This window comes from Oncorhynchus keta, chromosome 29, assembly GCF_023373465.1.
Source record: "Oncorhynchus keta strain PuntledgeMale-10-30-2019 chromosome 29, Oket_V2, whole genome shotgun sequence".
In the NCBI taxonomy this organism is placed as follows: domain Eukaryota; kingdom Metazoa; phylum Chordata; class Actinopteri; order Salmoniformes; family Salmonidae; genus Oncorhynchus; species Oncorhynchus keta.
In genome coordinates, this window is record NC_068449.1 from 18,951,145 (window position 1) to 18,973,247 (window position 22,103).

Sequence of the window (22,103 nt, forward strand, 5' to 3'; positions counted from 1 at the left end):
ACATAACACCGCCCAGTGGGACGAATATGATAATGTTTCTATTCTGGGCTGTCTTTGAAACAGTAGTGGGGGGAAAACCGCTGGAAAAGTTTGGGAGAGTGTGACAAACCAAGCTCTTCGAGAGACAAGAATCGAAACTCGTTGGGCTCTTTGCCCCAATTTTGGATTACGACATGGACGCGTTGAAGTCGGCTGGAAGGGCAATCATTCGGAGCCCCAGTATCGCTAAACAGTCATGGGGTGTGGGCAGACACAAAAGTAAGTAGTATTGGTAGCAAGCTGACTAGTTAGCATGTGGATACTAGTAAAAGGTAAACGAAAATGCTTATCTAGTCTTTCCTATGTAGTTATATTTAAACGCTGGGTACGGAATGTAGCTTCCTGCTGTATTCCCCAATTTGTTCCTCTGTAGCTAGAGTAAAGTTCATACCTAGACTGAAAGTACTTATGCTCACTCTCACACCGACACACATTCACACTCCTATGCAGCTGCTACTCCGTTCTTTATTCCGAAGCATTATCTATACTGATGCCTAGTCACTTCACCCTGCTTTTATGTACATACCTATGCACATTTATCTGGTACTAGTACTCCCTGTATATTCCTACATTCTTGTATCTTATTCCTATTGTTACTTTTTTGTAATTATTTTAACTGCATCGTTGAAGGGATGGATGTAAGCAAGCATTTCCTGATCAAGTCTACACACCCGTTATATTCGGCGCGTGAGACAAATACTTGTATTTGTAAACATTTTTTTCATGTGATTGCCGATAGCTCAGTAAAGCTAAAACGTGCTAGGAAGATTGTTTGGCTATCATACCAGGTTTCCCCAAAGAAGCGTCTAGCCAGAATAGATTCTGACCATACTCTTGCTTACGGGGTTCGGACAAGAACAATATTGGACTAAAGGAGCCTAAAAGTTACTCCTTAGTCCAAGGAACTTGCATGTTCAGTTTAAAGAGAATTGGCCCTGGAAGCCCAAACGGCCAAATAGCCTACTCCATCTAAACGTAAATCGAATCTCAATTCCGGTATAGTTTTAGAAACATAAATCCCTCAATTTTAAAAATCACATCAAAATAATTTCAGATGCCAAATACACTTACTGTACACTGTCTTAACACCGTTGCAGGTGACAACGTTTTTGGCGTCTGTGTTCAGTTTACACAGGTGTTCAGAAACACAGATGGCTAATTAGCACACTGTTTTCCATAAACAAATGCTGTAACATGGAAATATGGCCGTGTGGGAACCTTTACCCTATAAAGGTGTGTATCAGTTTAACAATTTTGTTTGTTGGAAATCATTTCTCACCGATATAAAATATAAGGTCCTTATGCTTCCAAAACCGTACCGCAAGCGATGCCAGTTAATGTTCAGACGAAGCGTCGCAGCTCCTAACAAAATTCCACGCTACAGAAAACGCCTTCATCCAATGACTCTAATGTGTATTGTAATGGAACTGAGTCATGACCAAGGACTAGGGTCGGACAGGCTTCCTGTTTAAATTAAGACACTGCGGAGCCGGCACGACATATGGCTCAAAAAAAAAATTGTCTACACATTTTGCTTCACAAAAAAATGTAAAGGAGTGTTCGCAGAGAGGGGGGCTCGATTTAGTTTGTTTTGGTCAACATATAGTCTAAAAACCAACAAGCTGTAAACACCTTTCAAACACATACTGTGTGATCAACACTTGGGAAATTGGCTTAAACAGATTTCTTTACTTATTTTATTACACTGAACAAAATAGAAATGCATCAATTTCATAGATTTTTACAGAGTTACAGTTCATATAAGGAACTCAGTTAATCTAAATAAATTCATTAGGCCCTAATCTATGGATTTCACATGCTGGGAGGGCAAGGTGCACCTGGGTAATGATCATGCTGTTTTTATCAACTTCTTGATTTGCCACACCTGTCAGGTGGATGGATTATCTTGGCAAAAGAGAAATGGTCACAGACAGGGATATAAACAAATATGTGCCCACAATTGAAATTAAATAAGCAGTTTGTGTATGAATTATTTTTTTGCTGATATTTTTATTTTAGGTCATGGACCATGGGAGCAACACTTTCCATGTTGCGTTTTATATTATTATTCAGTATAGATAAATCATCTTCATGAATTCTCCATGTCGGCAGATGGGCGTAACTGATGCTGTTGCTGGATCGAATCCCTGAGCTGACAAGGTAAAAATCTGTAATTTTGCCCCTGAACAAGGCACTGTTCCCTGGTAGGCCGTCATTGTAAATAAGAATTTGTTCTTAACCGACTAGCCAAGTTAAATAAAGGTTAATTAAAAAAAATATATATCTTCATGCACTACCATTGGCTGTGGAGCTGCATGATTCTCACAATGGCTTTGATCTCTGTCTTCAGTGGTTTGTCACACACATATGATGTGCAGACACGCGAGTGGGTGCATATGATCACACTACTGTGTAGTATGTTTTTTCAAAGAGTGGTGTAGCTTATTGGTAAAACCTTTTTTTGTTTGGTTTCACAGAGGGAACAACACCCCCTCCCCTTGTCTCGCCTTTCTTTTCTTCATAGACGGTGGGGTCGTTGGCAGACTTGGTAGCATGATGCCACACGTGCCATGCTGTGCAATCAATGCTTTGTTTTGGTCCACTTTCTTTCTCTGGGTGAATAATGAGGCTTTCTAAAGGTCTACTTCCTGTCCCCAGTCTCTCCCCGCAGGGACGATGCATGGCCAACAGCCAGGGTTGGTGGAAGCTGATAATGCCCATTATATAATCATTGTTACAGATTTATCAGGGCAGCGTTACATCTTCATCTTTTATGTTGTTGACCTCCTAATGCAGGTCATGTGGGCCCTGGCTTGTAATAGCCTCTGGTCTAGACCTGCATTTCCTCTCACCCACACGCTGCCTATTCCTAGCAAGGTCAGGTAGTGTTTATGGCCAAAACACTGATTTAACTGCCTCTTGTTTCTATGTGATTATTTCAATACATCATGGCTAATGTAGAGTGCACTGGTAGCTGCTGTTGATAGAAAGTAACATGTTTCATCTTGTCATAACTGGAAGCATACCACTGCTGTAAGAGTCTGTGTTTTGTTGTGGGCAAGTGATGCATGCTGCTTTCAATGCTGAGACCAAAAAACAGAAGTATTCAGGGTCTTGTTATTGAGATGTCTGGAGTCCATGCAAGTCAACTCCAAGTCCAAACATACCTGGATTCAATGTTGGTGTCCTCCACCCCTAAATGATAGAATGTTTGAGTCCAACTAAAGTAACTCTTGGTGCTCATGCTTTGGGCTTGGCCTTGTACATGCATGCCTATTTTGTTTTGGCATCTATGCACAGAGCCCCCTCCTGCCCGAGTCTCTTTTTAACCATGCCTTTATTTGTTCCTAATTTATTTATCCCATTGAGATTTGAAGTGTTTTCAAGAGAGACCACTCAAGTCTGCAGAGCATAATTCAAGGCATTCACAGCTATGATTCTCCCCCACTTAACAGACTGCTTGACTAGTTGGGCCCAAGTTTGCTGTACAACATTAAAACCCATTTGGTCTGTCTACAATCAGGCTCTCAAAAAAAAGAAAGCCCGATAGCCATCACCACTGTTATATCCTCAGAATGCATAAGCTCCTGAGTTGGGATAATCTTGTGCAATGTCTTGTATTCAAGATCCTAAATGGCCTGGCTCCCCCTCCACTTAGTGCTTTTGTCAAACAGAAACCCAAACCCATGGCAGCAGATTCACAAATTCTGCCATGAGAGGTAACTGTATAGTTCCCTTAAGGAAAAGCACCTTTTGTCAAACTGCTTTCTCTGTTTGAGCTTCCCATGTCTGGAACACACTGCCATCAGACACACAACTATTGCAACGTCACAAAAAGCAAAGACATGGCTAAAGGACAGTCAGATTTGTGAACATAATCCTTAGATGTGTATTGTCGCTTTCCATGTATTCCAATTCCGAGTTTTAATAGTTACATGTACAAGGTTGCAGGTGTGATTGCAGTGTACAGTGAAAAACTTAGGCTTTGAGCTTCAACATTCAAATTATAAAAATGGTAATAAAAAAAAACGGTATACAAATAAATAGCACTATATACATAACTGTGGCAGTGAATAAATAAATGTTCATTTGGGTGGAGGGAGAGTAAAGACTGAGGGGGTGGGGTGGGTTGGAATGGCCATCTGCAGCATGACCATTGAGTGAACTAAACCAACGTTTTTCATATTTTTAAAGTAATATACAGTTGAAGTTGGAAGCTTACATGCACCTTAGCAAAATACATTTAAATGCAGTTTTTCACAATTCCTGACATTTAATCCAAGTAAAAATTCCCTGTTTTAGGTCAGTTAGTATTACCACTTTATTTTAAGAATGAAATGTCAGAATAATAGTAGAGAGAATGATTGATTTATTTCAGCTATTATTTCTTTCATCACATTCCCAGTGGGTCAGAAGTTTACATACACTCAATTAGTATTTGGTAGCATTGCCTTTAAATTGTTTAACTTGGGTCACACATTTCAGGTAGCCTTCCACAAGCTTCCCACAATAAGTTGGGTGAATTTTTACCCATTCCTCCTGACAGAGCTGGTGTAACTGAGTCAGGTTTGTCGGCTTCCTTTCTCACACATTTTCAGTTCTGCCCACAAATTTTCTATAGGATTGAGGTCAGGGCCTTGTCATGGCCACTCCAATACCTTGACTTTGTTGTCCTTAAGTATCTTCTTCCTCGCTGAGCGGCCTTTCAGGTTATGTCGATATAGGACTCGTTTTACTGTGGATATAGATACTTTTGTACCTGTTTCCTCCAGCATCTTCACAAGGTCCTTTGCTTTTCTGGGATTGATTTGCACTTTTCGCACAAGTACGTTCATCTCTAGGAGACACAACACATCTCCTACTTGAGTGATATGACGGCTGCGTGGTCCCATGGTGTTTATACTTGCTTCCTATTGTTTGTACAGATGAACGTGGTACTTTCAGGCGTTTGGAAATTGCTCCCATGGATGAACCAGACTTGTGGAGGTCTACAGTTATTTATTTTTTTTTATTTATTTTTTTTATTTTTTATTTCTGAGGTCTTGGCTGTTTTTTTTTTTCTTTTTTTCTGTGATGTCAAGCAAAGAGCCACTGAGTTTGAAGGTAGGCCTTGAAATACATCCACAGGTACACCTCCAATTGACTCAAATGATGTTAATTAACCTATTAAAAGCTTCTAAATCCATGATGGAATTTTCCAGGCTGTTTTAAGGGCACAGTTAATTTAGTGTATGTAAATGTCTGACCCACTGGAATTGTGATACAGTGAAATAATCTCTCTGTAAACAATTATTGGAAAAAGTACTAGTAGATGTCTTAACTGACTTGCCAAAACTACAGTCTGTTAACAAGGAATGTGTGGAGCGATTTAAAAACAAGTTTTAATGACTCCAACCTAAGTGTATTTAAACTTCCGACTTCAACTGTACATATTACATCTGCAACAGTGATGAATGTCGTTGAGTCTTATCTGTTTGTAGCTTGTGAGCTGTGTCAAACACTGTTTGTTGCTTTTTATATGATATTTTTTTTGCAATTGCTCTGTCAGTGTGTGTGCTACGTGTTGCTTGTCCTTGTCCTATGTTGCTCTGCATGTGCTCACTGCTCATTGTTTGTCTGTATTGTAATTGTTTTTAATAACCTTCCCGGGGACGGCTGGTTAAACCAGCAATTTTACTGAAACTCAAAGACAAAGAATAACATTGGTCTAAAAACAATTTGGTCGAGTACACAGATTTGCAGATGTCATCGCATGAGTGGCGAAAGGCTTGTGTTTGTAGCTCAAACAGTGCAGTAATACCTAAAAACCCCCACAAAATAATCCAGTAAAGAAATTAAGAATTTCAGAACAAGCAATGTCAGAGACTGGAATGTATGTGTGTGTATATGTATGTGTGTGTGTGTGTGTGTGTAGACAGTATATGAATAGAAAAGGTTTGTGTGTAGCAGTTTTTCAATAGGATGAGTCATGACAAGACTACAGTGCATTCAGAAAGTATTCACACGCCTTGACTTCCACATTTTGTTACATTTTAGAATAAGGCTGTAATGTATTAAATAAAAAAATTGAAGAAGTCTACACACAATACCCCATAATTTCAAAGTGAAAAAAGTATTATTTTTTTTTAGCAAATTCATAAAGGACTCTCAGACCATGAGAAACAAGATTCTCTGGTCTGATGAAACCAAGATTGAACTCTTTGGCCTGAATGCCAAGCGTCACATCTGGAGGAAACCTGGCACCATCCCTACGGTGAAGCATTATGGTGGCAGCATCATGCTGTGGGGATGTTTTTTAGATTGAGGGAAAGATGAACGGAGGAAAGTACAGAGATCCTTGATTGAAAACCTGCTCCAGAGCGCTCAGAACCTCACTGGGGTGTAGCTTCACCTTCTAACAGGACAAGAATCCTAAGCACACAGCCAAGACAATGTAGGGGTGGCTTCAGGACAAGTCTCTGAATCTCCTTGAGTGGCCCAGCCAGAGCCCGGACTTGAACCCAATCAAACAACTCTGGATAGACCTTGAAATGGCAACGCTCCCCATGCAACCTGACAGAGCATGAGAGGATCTGCAGAGAAGAATGGGAGAAACTCTCCAAATACAGGTGTGCCAAACTTGTAGCGTCATACCCAAGAACACTCGAGGCTGTAATCGCTGCAAAAGGTGCTTCAACAAAGTACAGATTAAAGGGTCTGAATACTTATGTAAGTGTGATTTCAGTTTTTTTTATTTGTAATAAATTTGCAGAAATTTCTATAAACTGGTTTCTGCTTTTTCATTATGTGCTATTGTGTGTAGATTAAGGGGGGGAAACCATTTTAATCAATTTTAGAATAAGGCTGTAACAACAATGTGGAAAAGGTCAAGGGGTCTGAATACTTTCAGAATGCACTGTACATACACTGAGTTTACAAAACATTAAGAACACCTGCTCTTTTGATTAAATGGACTGCCCAGGTGAATTCAGGGAGGTCTTATTGATGCCACTTGTTAAATGCACTTCAATCAGTGTAGCTGAAGGGGAGGAGACCGTTTTAAACAAGCATTTTTAAATCTTGAGACATGAATTGTATGTGTGGCTTTCAGAAGGTGAATGGTTGAGACAAAATATTCAAGTGCCTTTGAATGGGGTATGGTAGTAGGGGCCAGGCGGACCGGTTTGTGTCAAGAACTGCAACGCTGCTGGGGTTTTCATGCTTAATGGTTTCCCGTGTGTATTAAGTGGTCCACCACCCAAAGGACATCTAGTCAACTTGACAACTGTAGGAAGCATTGGAGTGAACATGGGCCAGCATCCCTGTGGAATGCTTTCGACACCTTGTACAGTCCATGCCCCAATGAATTGAGGCTGGTCTGAGGACAAAAGTGGGGGTGCAACTCGATATTAGTAAGATGTCCTTAATGTTTTGTACACTGTGAATAAAGTTGGTAAAATAGTACGTGACCAGTGTTCAATGACTCTAGGGTAGCAGTCTCAAAGGTGCAGGGTAGAGTACCTGGTGGTAGCCAGCTAGTAACAGTGACTAAGGTTCAGGGCAGAGTACTGGACATAGGCCGGCTAGTGATGACTGTTTAACAGTCGGATGGCCTGGAGATAGAAGCTGTCTCTCGCTCCTAGCTTTGATGCACTTGTACTGTTTCCGCCTTCTAGATGGTAGCGAGGTGAACAGGCCTTGGCTCGGGTGGCTAAGATCCTTGATCATTTTTGCCTTCTTGTGACACTGGGTGCTGTAGATGTCCTGAAAGACAGGCATTGTGCCCCCAGTGATGCGGTGGGCTAACCACACCACCCTCTGAAGAGCCCTGGGGTTGCGGACAGTGCAATTGCCATACGGCGGCGATACAGCCCAACAGGATGATCTCAATGGTACATCTGTAGAAGTTTGTGGGTCTTAAGGTTCACCCCTGTGGGGCTTCTATGTTGAGGATCAGGGTTGTGGCTGTGTTGTTGCCTACCTTCCCTACCTGGGGTTGGCTCGTCAGGAAGTCCAGAATTAAGTTGCACAAGGAGGGGTTCAGACTAGAGGTCGACCGACTATGATTTTTCAACGCGAAACCGATTTATTGGAGGACCAAAAAAGGCCGATGCCGAGGGAAAAAAAAATATATATATATATATTTTTTTAAACTATTTATTTATAATGACAATTACAACAATACTGAAGGAACACTTTTAACTTAACATAATACATCAATAAATAAATAATGAAACATGTTCAATTTGGTTTAAATAATGCAAAAACAAAGTGTTGGCACATATTGCACTTTTACTTTTTTTTTTTCTCCATGTAAGAAAGCTAACGTTTCAGTTCCTTGCTCAGAACATGAGAACATATGAAAGCTGGTGGTTCCTTTTAACATGAGTCTTCAATATTCTCAGGTAAGAAGTTTTAGGTTGTAGTTATAATGGGAATTATAGGACTATTTCTCTCTCTACCATTTGTATTTCATATACCTTTGACTATTGGATGTTCTTATAGGCACTTTAGTATTGCCAGTGTAACAGTATAGCTTCCATCCCTCTCCTCGCCCCTACCTGGGCTCGAACCAGGAACACATCGACAACAGCCATCCTCGAAGCATTGTTACCCATGCAGAACAAGGGGAATAACTACTCCAAGTCTCAGAGCGAGTGACATTTGAAACACTATTAGCGTGCACCCCGCTAACTAGCTAGCCATTTCACATTGGCTTCACCAGCCTAATCTCGGGATTAGTTGATGGGCTTGAAGTCATAAACAGCGCAATGCTTGAAGCACAGCAAAGAGCTGCTGGCAAACGCACGAATGTGCTGTTTGAATGAATGCTTACGAGCATGCTGGTGCCTACCACCGCTCAGTCAGACTGCTCTATCACATCATAAACTTAATTATAACATAATTTCACCTGGTTAATATTGCCTGCTAACCTGGATTTCTTTTAGCTAAATATGCAGGTTTAAAAATGTGTACTTCTGTGTATTGATGTTTATGGTTTGGTACACATTATTTTTCGCGAATACGCACCCCATCGATTTATATGCAATGCAGGACACGCTGGATAAACTAGTAATATCATCAACCATGTGTAGTTAACTAGTGATTATGATTGTTTTTTATAAGATAAGTTTAATGCTAGCTAGCAACTTACCTTGGCTTACTGCATTCGTGTCACAGGTAGGCTCCTCGTGGAGTGCAATGAGAGGCTGGTGGTTAGAGCGTTGGACTAGTTAACTGTAAGATTGCAAGATTGAATCCTCGAGCTGACGAGGTACAAATCTGTCGTTTTGCCCTTGAACAAGGCAGTTAACCCACCGTTCCTAGGCCGTCATTGAAAATAAGAGTGTGTTCTTAACTGACTTGTCTAGTTAAATAAAGATTAAATAAAGGTGGGAGGGGAATCGTCCATATCGCTGTCCAAAAATACAGATTTCCGATTCTTATGAAAACTTGAAATTGGTCCTAATTAATCGGCCATTCAGATTTTAATCGGTCAACCTCTAGTTCAGACCCATGGCCCTGAGCTTAGCGATGAGCTTGGAGGGCACTATAATGTTGAAGGCTGAGCTGTAATTGATGAACAGCATTCTTACACAGGTATTTCTCTTGTCCAGGTGGTATAGCACAGTGTGCAGTGCAATTACTATTGCGTCGTCCGTGGATCTGTTGGGACGATATGCGAATTGTAGTGGGTCTAGTGTGTTTGGTATGGTGACGTGGTCTTTAACTAGCCTCTCAAAGCACTTTATGATGACAAGTGAGTGCTACGTGACAATAGTAATTTAGTTCAGTTACAAGAACACAGTCCTTGTGAGTGTTGGTGGCCTGCGTTAGCGCCTCAATGTTTTCCTTGAAGCGGGCGAAGATGTTTAGCTTGTCCGGGAGAGAGGCGTTGGTGAATGCGACCTGTGATTGTCTGGAGTCCTAGTCCCATACGTCTTGTCTGAACCGTTGAATTGAGACTCCACTTTGTACCTGTAGTATCATTTTTGTCTCTGATTGCTTTACGGAAGTCATGTCCATGTTCCCAGTCCTCTTGCCATGGTTAAATGTGGTGGTTCGCGCTTTCAGTTTTGCTCGAATGCGCCCATCTATCTATGGATTTTGGTTTGGATAAGCCATAATCGTTGCAGTCGGAATAACATCCTCTAAGCACTTCCTTATGCCCCGAGTCAGTGTACAAGTCAATACTATTCTCAGAGGCGACCCTAAACATTTTCCAGTCTGCGTGATCAAAACATTTTCCAGTCTGCGTGATCAAAACAATCTTGAAGAACAGATTCCGATTGGACAGTAGCTTCCTGTTTAAGTTTCTTGCTATAGGTAGAGAGGAGAAGAACGGAGGTGTGATCTGATTTGGGGAGGGTCTTGTAGCCGTCCTGGAAGGGAGAGTAGCAATGATCCAGGGTCTCGGGATGTAAAGGGGTCAAAATTTGAAGGAGGTATTCCAGATCGTAAGAACAAAAAAAATCTTCTGTAACAGTGTTGAAGAATGCCTTCTCTAATGGATGTCTAAAGCACATTCCGTCATAGACGACTTGGTCAGGAAGGAGGGAAAGATGGCGGAAGAGGATGCTGAGTTTGAATCAAGCAGCGTGCCATGCAAATTGGTGAAGACAAATATTCTAAATGGACAACGGTAGTATTGAAAACTGGAACAAAGGAAATTGTCTGAAATTGAAGTGGAGGATAAGTTTATGAATGATAATGAATCGCTTCTTTTTGGGACGCGTTTGAGTAAGGATGCATATGTGGGAGACCTGTTTTGAGGTGTGGAAAATGGTGAAGTATGCGCTGTGAAAAGTGGAGCCTGTCAGTTACCAGGACTGCATATTTTGATGAAATGTATTTCTGAAGAACAGAGGAAGATTGCAGTGAGTTTTGAACTTCGGGGTAGAGCACCTGTCAAAGACATCATCTCAGGGGTGACGATGGATGTTTAGGTTCAATACCTGAAGAGAATCCCTGATGTGGTTGGTGCCTGGCATCTCAACTGCTGGGTGAATCGAGAAATAAAGTCGGTCCTGTCTTTTGATAAAGAGCAAATACGCAACCAAGCTTCACAAATGTAGGTAAGCGCTTTCGTCCCCTAACCATTGCAGTGTAAGAATTGTAAAGGATTTGGCCATGTTTCAAGTGTGTGCAGGCGGACAGAGTGTACTGAAGAACGGTGTATAGAAGGACGACTGTGTTGCAATTTGCGGTGGGGATCATAATCCCGAGTTCCTGGAGTGCCCTTTTAAGAGTGACAGAGATTGAGGTGGCAAAAGTTAGTGGTCAATCGAGTCTTCTATGCGAATGCTATTAAAATTATTGAGAAAACAAGTGAAGATATGGTATGGCTTGCTGCCAGTCAAAAGATGCCCTGTGTGTTAAAAAGTTGGATTTTGTAGTGTTCATTGCCACAGTTCTAGACTACTGCACTAGTCTCTAAGAATTCTAAGAAACTGGACATTATTGTGGCTGTGGCAGAAATGTTTTTGGGACTTATGAATTTGACATCTGAAGACTTGCAAGGGCTTTCTTGTGCCGGAAGACCCACCCTCCAAGGTTCCCCCTGAGCCTGTGTAGGGAGCAGATCTGTTTTTATTTTTTAACAGAAAAGTTGTTTAATTTATTTATAAATGTTGGTAGTTTGTTCTGATTTTGGGAATCTTGATTCCATCCCGCACAGTAGGTGGCGTGATGCATATTAAATTGTGCGATCGCCAATATACCATAGAAGACGATGGTGCAGTCAAGCTCGCATCCTCTACAACCACAAGTCAATTGACCCTCCCCTAAGCCCCGCCCCCTTGGTTATTCTTGTTGACCTTGGACAACATTTTCCTGGCAAGGCCAGTTCCCCATACGAACCACTGGCAAAATCGACCGTAGTGTTTGTAGGTATGTACGGCAGGACCAAATCGGAAAGATGGTGCCTAACATCCAATTTGGATCAAACATTCTTTCTACCAATGAGTTAGTCATTAGTATGTCAAAGAAATGGTCAAAAGCTCATGAAACATGGGACCAACACTTCTTCTATATTTTTTTTCAGTATAGTAATGTTAAAATGTATCACATTACACATTTAGTAATGATAGAATGCATTTTAAACTTCACGCATAGTAACAATAAAATAATTATATTGAGATAAGTGGGGCAGGGGGGAAATCTGAACAAATTAGCATTTTCATGATAAAGTATCTAAATATTTGTGCCACAAATGCAAAAAAAATAGCATTTGAAACAGTGGCCAAGTAAACAACCAAAGCATAGGTTGCTGTCATACCTAGTCCACAGACTCCTTACAGGGTAAGAACCAATATGTAATTGTGCAATTTGGGTGAACTAAAATTGACAATTTGGGTGCAATCAATTAGCGTAATTTGTCAGAGATAACATGTTTCTAACTATAGAAAAATGTTCAGAACAAGAGATGGTGAGTGTTGTGGCTTGCTGAAATGACATGGTGCAACACTTTAGCCATTTTAAACAATTTTGTTGTTGATAAACTGTTTTTGCAATGCTCTCAATGGCTTCCATGTGTTTTTAAATGTAAGCCTGTCCGAGGTGTCGGACTCGATTGGTTGCGATCCATTGGAGTGCTGTGATTTGATTGTCCCACATTCTGGGGCGGAGCTTAGTGAAGGATCAATTCTGTTTCTGTTTTCCATCCCCTGCCTGACTTCAGCTTATAATAGAGCGAGACTCCTACACTGTGTGCCATTTCCTGCTGACAACAAACGGCTCTCGTGATTTTGGCAGTCCTGCTGATAATAGCTTTGCACAGTAAGCCTTTATCTGATTCGCTTTAGTTTGTCTGAAAAATGTTCTCTGGCATCAACCTTTAACCTCTTCTCAGGCCATAACATTTGGTTTATTTGCTTTCTACTTCCTTTCCTCTACAATTCCCCATGTTATGTCTGTATGCCTCTGTCTGCGCTTCACAGTGCCTTAGTGCTGGCCTAGGAACTGTCACTGTTACCTGCCTGGAGCCCTTTCTACACTGGAAAGAGTGGATTTTTAACCACTCAATGTTTTGGTTTATCTACCAATATAATGGCACCGGAGGGGATGGCTGCTGTTTTTACAGACTCTTAAGCAGCATGTGCTAATTTGTTTCATTTTTTTGCATTGTTTGTAACTCATTCTGTACATAATGCTGCTGCTACCGTCTCTTATGACCGAAAGAGCTTCTGGACATCAGAACAGCGATTACTCACCTTGAACTGGATATAGATTTTTCTTTTTTTATTGAGTCCGACGTGAAGGATATACTGCTTGTCAAGACCAGGCCCAACTGTCTTCAGCGTGAACAAAAGACGGGGGGTGCCTTGTAAGAATCGCAGAGGAGAAGGTAAACTGGACGATCTATGATTGAGACAATCCTACCAAAGGGACATTAAAAACTGTAATATCTTATGTTTCACCAAGACGTGGCTAAACGCCGACACAGATCATATAGAGCTGGCTGGCTTCTCCATGCATCGGCAGGACAGAGCAGCTTCGTCTGGTAAGAAGGGTGGGGTTGTGTCAATTTGTCAATAACTGCTGGTGCCCGATGTCTAATATTAAAGAAGTCTCAAGATAATGCACGCCTGAGTTATTCTACCTCATAAGCTGTAGACCATACTATAATACCATGATCTCTCATCTATATTATTTGTAGCTGTCTATTTACCACCACAGATGCTGGCACTAGGACCACACTCAACGAGCTCTATAAGGCCATAAGCAAACATGATCACGCTCCTCTTGAAGTGGCCCGTTTTACATCATTTCTACCAGCATGTCACATGTGCAACCAGAGGAGAAAAAAAAACTCTTGACCACCTTTACTCCACACACAGAGATGCATACAAAGCTCCCTCGTCCTCCATTTGGCAAATCTGACCATAATTCTATCCTCCTGATTCCTGCTTGCAAGCAAAAACTAATGCAGGAAGTACCAGTATATAATATGTTCCGGGGTTCATCCAATGGCATTGAGGAGTATACCAACTCAGTCACCAACTTCATCAATAAGTGCATCGACGACGTCGTCCCCAAGTTTACTGAATGTATTTTTCCCAACCAGAAGCCATGGGTTACAGGCAACATCCGCACTGAGCTAAAGGGTAGAGCTGCCGCTTTCAAGGAGCGGGACACTAATCCGGATGTTTATAAGAAATCCCGCTATGCCCTCAAATGAACCATCACAGGCAAAGCCTCAATACAGGACTAAGATTGAATCCTACTACACCGGCGTTGATACTCGTTGGATGTGGCAGGGCTTGGAAAACCCATATGTGAGCTGCCCAGTGATGCGAGCCTACCATATGAGCTAAATGCCTTTTTTATGCTCGCTTCTAAGCAAGCAACACAGAAGCCTGCAATGAGAGCACCAGCTGTTCCGGGCGACTGTGTGATCACACTCTCCGTAGACGTCTTGAGCAAGACCTTTTTTAAACATTCGCAAAGCGTATTACCAGGGCGTGTACTCAAAGCATGCGCAGACCAACTGGCAAGTGTCTTCACTGACATTTTCAACCTCTCCCTGACAGTCTGTAATACTGTTTCAAGCGGACTACCATAGTCCCTGTGCCCAAGAATGTGAAGGTAACCTGCATAAATTATTACCGCCCTGTAGCACTCACGTCGGTAGCCATGAAATGCTTTTGAGATGTTGGGGTCCTTTAGTTTTAATGTTGCTTTTCTTGTGGAACTTGTTCATTTATTCTTCTCATGTTCCAGGATCAAGTTATCAAGGCTTGGAAATGGACCGAAATGGCTCACATCAACACCATCATGCCGGAAACCCTAAACCCACTCAAATTCACATACCTCCCCAACAGATCCACAGATGACGCCAATCTCTAATGCACTCCACACTGCCCTTTCACACTTGGACAAAAGGAACACCTATATGAGAATGCTGTTCATTGACTATAGCGCAGTGTTCAACACCATAGTGCCCTCAAAGCTCATCACTAAGTTAAGGACCCTGTGACTAAACAACTCCATCTGGAACTGGATCCTGAATTTCCTGACGGGCCGCCCCCAGGTAGTAAGGGTAGGCAACAACCCATCTGCCACGCTGATCCTCAACACTGTGGCCCCTCGGGTGCATGCTTAGTGCCCTCCTGTACTGCCTGTTCACCCATGACTGCGTGGCCAAGCACGACTCTAACACCATCAACACCAAGTTAGCTGCTGACACAACAGTGGTAGGCCTGACCACCGACAATGATGAGACTGCCTATAGGAAGGTGGTCCCTCAATGTGAGCAAGACAAAGGAGTTGATCGTGTACTATAGAAAAAGGAGGGCTGAACATGCCCCCATTGACGTGGCTGTAGTGAAGCGGGTCGAGAGTTTCAAGTTCCTTGACGTCCACATCATCATCATGGTCCAAACACACAAAGAACGTTGTGAAGAGGGCATGACAACACCTTTTCCCCCTCAGGAGACTGAAAATATTTGGTATGGGTCCCCAGATACTTCTAGTTCTAAAGCTGCACCATCAAGAGCATCCTGGTTACATCACCTAGTATGGCATCTGCTCGACCTCTGACCATAAGGTACTACAGAGGGTGGTGCAGGCGGCCCAGTACATTACTAGGGACAAGCTCCTTGACATCCAGGATCGATATACTATGCAGTGTTGGAGGAAGGCCCAAAAAATTGTCAGACTCGAGTCACCCAAGTCATAGACTGTTCTCTCTGCTACTGCGCGGCAAGCGGTACCGGAGCGCCAAGTCTAGGAGCAATAGGCTCCTTAACAGCTTCTACCCCCAAGCCATAAGACTGCTGAACAATTAATCAATTGGCCACCCAGACTATTTACTTCGACTAACCTGTACCCCCACACATTGACTCGGTACTGGTATCCCCTGTATAGCTTCGTTATTGTTATGTCATTTTCTTACATTTTTGGTTTGTTTTTGTTTATTCAGTAACTCTTTCTTGAACTGCATTGTTGGTTAAGGGCTTGTAAGTAAGCATTTCACGGTAAGGTCTAGAGCAGGTAGCCTAGTGGTTAGGGCATTGGGCCAGTAACCAAAATGTTGTTGGCTTCGGGATTTGATCCAGCGAGGTAAAAATCTGTCGTTCTGCCCCTGAGCAAGGAAGTTAACCCAAATGTTCCCCGGGTGCCGAAGATATGGATGTCGATTATAGCAGCCCCCTGCACCTCTGATTCAGAGGGGTTGGATGAAATGCAGAAGACTCATTCAGCTGTACAACTGACTAGGTATTCCCTTTCCCTGCTGTTTTCACATGTGACAAATAAAATGTGATTTGATTATAATAGTGTTTCCCTTGTTGGTTGTTGTTGCGGTAACTTCATGGTGTTATGTTGACTAGTGTGGCCAACTGGTTATTGTGGCCTGTGTAACCATGATCGGGAAAGATCGAGCCATGGAAGAGTAAAACTCTGTCTAGGCTCTACTTTTCTGGTGCCCTACTACTGGTTCGGGGGCAGTCTTCTAAAACAGACATGCCATACTGGAGCTGTAGTTTACTCTCTGCTCTGTCCTGGTTAGTTTTTGCCCTCTGCCTCTGGCCCGTGCAGTGGGCCAGAGGCAAAGTCATCCAAAATCCACTGCCAGGTTGTAATGGAGATTGCTTCCTGCATGATTCCTTTATGGAGTTGTAAAGTCCCCAGTGATGTATTGCCCTGTTATATCTCCAGTATGTGTTTGGAGCCACACATGCGTGTGTCACTGTTCAGTTCCATCCACACAATCATGCTTTGTCACAGTTTTTCTTTTTAGATTGACAACATGTAACCTTTGGGGTGACTTGACTAAATTCACGTAGAAATGTGAGTGATAGATCAAGTCTGAGGTGGTAGAGCTGTTCTATGTGAGCTATTTCTATGCTTCTCGTTCATAATTTTTTTTGTCTTTTACTTTTGGTTTTATACACCAGCTTTGGTTATTTTTGGTTATGGGAACTATATTTCACAGTGGTTTAAGATGGTACAATGACACTACACTAGTTTATTTTGTCACTTAAACTGAAATGAGGCTAACTGTTAGTTTTAGCAACCACGAAATGGCGGAGCGATTTCTGCATAGGACAACTTGTAAATTATTTTTTGTTATGAGAAATTCCATAGTAATGGAATTCTGCTTTGTCTCATTTTAAATGTATGCCAAACAAAAATTGAACAAACCATACAGGACTACTTTTACAAAATTTCACTGGAAAAATATACAAAAAATTAATTTAGTGAAAGAACCGTGCAGATGCAAACGGAATCACTGCAAAATCTCCCTCAGGTTTTTATGCCACCACAGTTTTTGGAAAATGTGTTAAATATCTGCGCTGAATTAAAGATTCAAAGTTGTCTGCAGAAGGAATTGTGTGTCAACTATGGTAATGCACCTCGAGTTTGAACACATCTATTTTGGTTATTGAACTACAGTAAGTGAAGTGGCATTACACCTGGTAATGGAATTACGGTTACTGAGTTAAATCATGGGTCCCTGATCTGTACGGCACAGAAATGAGTAATTTATGGATACGAATGTCATTCTCATGTTTCACAAGTTTGGACAGCAGAGCACATTAGAGCACAATTCAGCAGGGTAGGGTAGAGGTACAATGCAGTAGAGTTCAGTAAAGTAGAGAGATTTAGAGAAAGGACAATAAATGACGTCCCAGAGTTCCATGCCTGGGCCAGCTTGTCCAGGTGGCCACATAAATTAACTAATACTTTACTGGGATTTGTAGTCCTTCAATGTGCTGTACGTAGCCTCAAGTGGCATACAATATACTGTACTATACTTCTCAACTGTATTGTACTATAATATTGTATTGGTTTGTACTTTTCTGTTTACTTACTGTACTGTACTGTGCTCTACTCACTAATGTGCTAGCCAAACTTGTGAAACATACGTCTATGATGGGTTCAGATTTGGTCCATTTCGGTCAGTCTGTGGATGTTTAATTCATTGAGTCCCACCGTAACGCTGGCGTGTTTTGGACTGGCTGGCGCCTTTTCAACATTGTGCATTTGAGCTACAGACTTCTGGGTTGTACCGTTGGGATTCTATTTCTTCTGCATCCGTATATACCAACCGGGGTCGGGTCTTATATATTCAAAATGGTCTGTCGAGTCTGAATGCTTTTAGTAGTTTGTAGCTCAAACCAATCTATGAAAAGCTGAGTCTCTCATGAACAAGCACATGTAATGTTTTGCTCTGACGCTCACAAGCCACACACGTCGTTAGAAGTGTTCTTCTACATAGATCATAGGAAATGCCAGGGCATAGTGTCTATAATACTGTATTAAGCTCACATAGTTGCTGTCAAACTCCACACAGTTGTCACTGACCAATATATTAATTTCCCAGTGAGCAAACCATTTTTGTGCTTACAGCATTCATATGAATGACTTTTTATCCGATTTTTGCTTTTGCAGATTTGTATTTTTTAAATATTTTTTTTAGACGTTTGTCAGAAACTCCTAAATGCAACTCTTTGTCAAATAGTTTTGTGTTCTACTTGTAGCCCTGGTTGTCCTGAAAAGAAAATGGTGAAACACTTAATTGTGAGGCTAAATATAAGGGCTGGACATGCATCTAAATGAAATGCCCATTTTTGCTGGGGTCTTAGCATAGATAGGGTTAACATCAAGGCGAGGGTGGACTGGCCAACGTTAAACTACTTTTCAACATCCGTGGACATCCGGTGTCGGCCGTGCTTAGTGGGTGCGGATGCTGGTTACAGTAAATGGAAAGAGAGGGGGCTCATGGCTAGAGCTGGGAGAGGTGACGTTAACTAGAGAGGGAGGGGTTGTCCAGACTCTTATTTTAACTCTTGGTTTGACCACCAGACAACCAAAAGACAAAGAAGTTATGAGCTGAAGTACACAGTATGCCAGTTGAAGGGAGGACCGTAACAAGTGGCCCAACTGTGGTTTGTGACTATTATGATTCCCGTTATAGCCAATCCAGTTTTCCTGTTGTTGTTGGAAATTGAGTTTTAATCACTTCAATATTAATATTTGTAAAATCACTAACTAATTGGTAGGTCTACCTTTTACTTGTTACTTCTGTGAACTTTCATTAACCTCTCATGAGGGAGAAACATTTTAAAATATCTGAAAGATGTGGGTTTTTGGTAACGGAATTACAAGGCAATATTTCTTAAACTTACACAAGGTAAACAATTTCTTCAAAACAAAATGTGTTGATACAGTATTTGTTGGCATGGGTCTTTTTGTCAACATTGTTTTGATGTATTTCTGATACTTCTTTTTCTGGCAGATGTTTACAAAGACTCCCTTTTCTATCAGTTTATCCAAAAATAAAAGCTTTATGCCTCTTTTTCTTACATTTTTCAACCATTTTGCTAAAAAAAAGAAGAATCAATGCCTTCATTTTCCAAAATTATAGACTCAGCTTTCATTTGGAACCCAATTTGATATGCTCCTATCAACTTCACATGTTAGTGCTCATGGATCCTTTTAGATGGAAATGCCCTTATTGTCTTTGAAGAGATTAGGCCTACATCTGTTTGAAGGGTCACTCTAATGTTTAGGGAAATGTCAGATCATTCTGTCAGCTTGTTATACCAGTATGGTTAAGCAAGTTTTTGGCTGTACAGTAGTCATTGTTTTAGATTTCAGAGCTAAAAACCAGTGCATTGTTGGATGGGGTCTGCTGCATAAATACATGCCACCTGAGGCTATTTACAGAATTGAAGGCCAACAAATCTGATGATTTTTATTGATGTGGCCTCCTGAACAAGCTGTCCCAGCTGTGGAACTGGGACATTATTTATCGTCGTTTCTCTGTCTCCTGGGGGATGAAGGAATCTGAGAATGATGTGTGAAGGGCCATATGCATAATTACTCTAAAGTGAGCCTCTGGACTCACTGGACATTCTCATGGCTGGCCCTTAATGCTATTCATGTTGTCTAACCTGTCAGGAGGGCCATAAAGGCAATCCAGAGATCTCTCAGGGCATTTTGGCAGGCAGGTATGAGACATCGTGCTGCTGATGCTGCACATATTGCCTGTCCCACATATACACTGGGCATGTAATTCAGGTAAGAATGTTTCTGACAGTTTGAGTGAGTCTCTGTTATTGACCTCATGTTGCTTTGCATAGGGGTAAGATGTTGCTGCACTCATGTTCTGGTTAGGATAGGATTAGGATAGGATGTTCTATTTGTGCTGAGGCTGAAGCATAAATACCCCCTAGGCCTCATGACTAGGTCCTGGAGGTATTCATGGTCACTTGATCCGGAAAAACTCCTGGCCCTAACCATGATGACCTATGCCTGGACAGCCCCTGTGACGTCTACTGTATAATAGTCTATTTAACCAGCGGCAAATTTAATTCTTTCAGCACATGTAAACAGCACAGGCCCTAGCTGCCCACTGGTTTAATCCCGAACTGACAGGACAGTTCTCCTCCTTTGATCAGTTCTGCACAGAAGCACCTGTCTCACTGTTGGGACTTACAGGCCTGCGATAAGATTTGTATCTGATCTGTAAATCCCTTCAGTCAGCTGGAATGGTTTTGGACACACACCAAATCAAACGCTGATAACTACTCTGTTATGCACTCTGTACGTCTGTGACTGCTGCTGTTGCCATAATGAATTTATTGGGCTGACATTAATTTCTGAAAGCATATTGATCAAACCTGACATAATTAGAACTAAATGAATTAATACATAAATAAATGCACACACATACATACATGCACATATAAATAGATTCATAATTAAATGCACTCATAAATAAATGGATGGATGAAGGAATGAATGTACACAAATATATAAATAATGAATCCCACTTTCAATTTGTTTCTGAATTTCTTCCTCCCAAAATGATGAGGGGGTATCTATCCCACCATAGGTCAATGCCACTGTGCGTTGCTCGATTTGCCTATGCTGCGTTCACTATGAAACAATGGTGTTTAAAGGCCATGTTTCACATTAGCATCCCCCAAACAATGTGTAGTGCATATAGCTATGTATCAATATGTCACCTTTTTGAGGGAAATCTGAGGTAAAATTTATATGGTAAAAATAACAGATGCAAAATTGACCTTGCTTGATGTAGAAACAGGTGAACAGTTTAGAAACATTGAGCCATTGACCAGATGGCTTTGTTTTGAGTGTGTTGCTTATGACAATAAGGCACCAGACTACAGTCATATAGTTTTGAACCGAGAAGAAGAAGACTGGAGTAGGCAAGGATTTGACCGGGATGGGCGAGAGGACTGTCCATTTGGCCAGACAAGTATGGTAAGCTAACGTTAGAGTGAGTATCAAGCTAGCTAGCTTGGCTACAACTGATAGTCTGAGGCTAGATGGCTGCGTTTTACAGCCAGACTCTCAGTTTTACAAGTAGCTAGCTAGATAATGAACTAAACTGCAATTATCATAAACTATTATCTATGCTGAACCAAAATATAAAACCAACATGCTACAATTTCAATGATTCTACTGAGTTACAGCTCATATATGGAAATCTGTCAATTGACATCAATTATTATGTCCTAATCTATGGATTTCACTGGGGAGCCAGGTCCAGCCAATCAGAATAAGTTTTTCCCCACAAAGGCTTTACTACAGACAGAAATACTCCAGTTTCATCAGCTGTCCGGGTGGCTGGTCTCAGCTCTGGTAACATTCCTGCTGTTAGTATGCCAATTGCATGCACTCTCAACTTGAGACATCTGAGGCATTGTGTTGTGTGACACAACTGCACATTTTAGAGTGGCTTTTTATTGTCCCCAGCACAAGGTGCACCTGTGTACTAATTGTGCCGTGTTAATCAGCTTCTTGATATACCACACTGATCATGGATTATCTTGACAAAGGAGAAATTCTCACTAACAGGGATGTAAACAAATTTGTGCACAATTTGAGCGAAATGAAGTTTTTGTGCTTATGGAAAATTTCTGGGATGTTTTATGTCAGCTCTTGAAACATGGAACTAAAACTACATGTTGCATACATTTTTGTTGTTCAGTATATTTTACATTTGAGTTTGTCTTAATACATTTTAGTCTTAGTCACATTTTAGTAATTGCATCCTTCGTTAGTTTTAGTTCAGTCGACTAAAAAATGTTTAGTTTTAGTCAGCCATT

The 22,103-nt window shown here is 41.4% G+C and overlaps 1 protein-coding gene across 4 annotated transcripts in view; it reads left to right on the top strand.

The window, feature by feature from the left end:
- Positions 1-22,103, top strand: part of LOC118362396 (low density lipoprotein receptor adapter protein 1-B) — a 64,994-nt gene continuing 42,891 nt past the window's right edge. For 2 of the 4 annotated variants that reach the window (XM_035742688.2, XM_035742689.2), the window contains exon 1: positions 1-258. In XM_035742688.2, coding sequence (XP_035598581.1) covers positions 174-258 — 85 coding nt within the window. In that variant the 5' untranslated portion in view covers positions 1-173. Of the gene's footprint in view, positions 259-2,151; positions 2,200-22,103 lie in introns of all 4 variants that reach the window. The other 2 variants (XM_035742691.2, XM_035742687.2) reach the window with 2 other exon arrangements.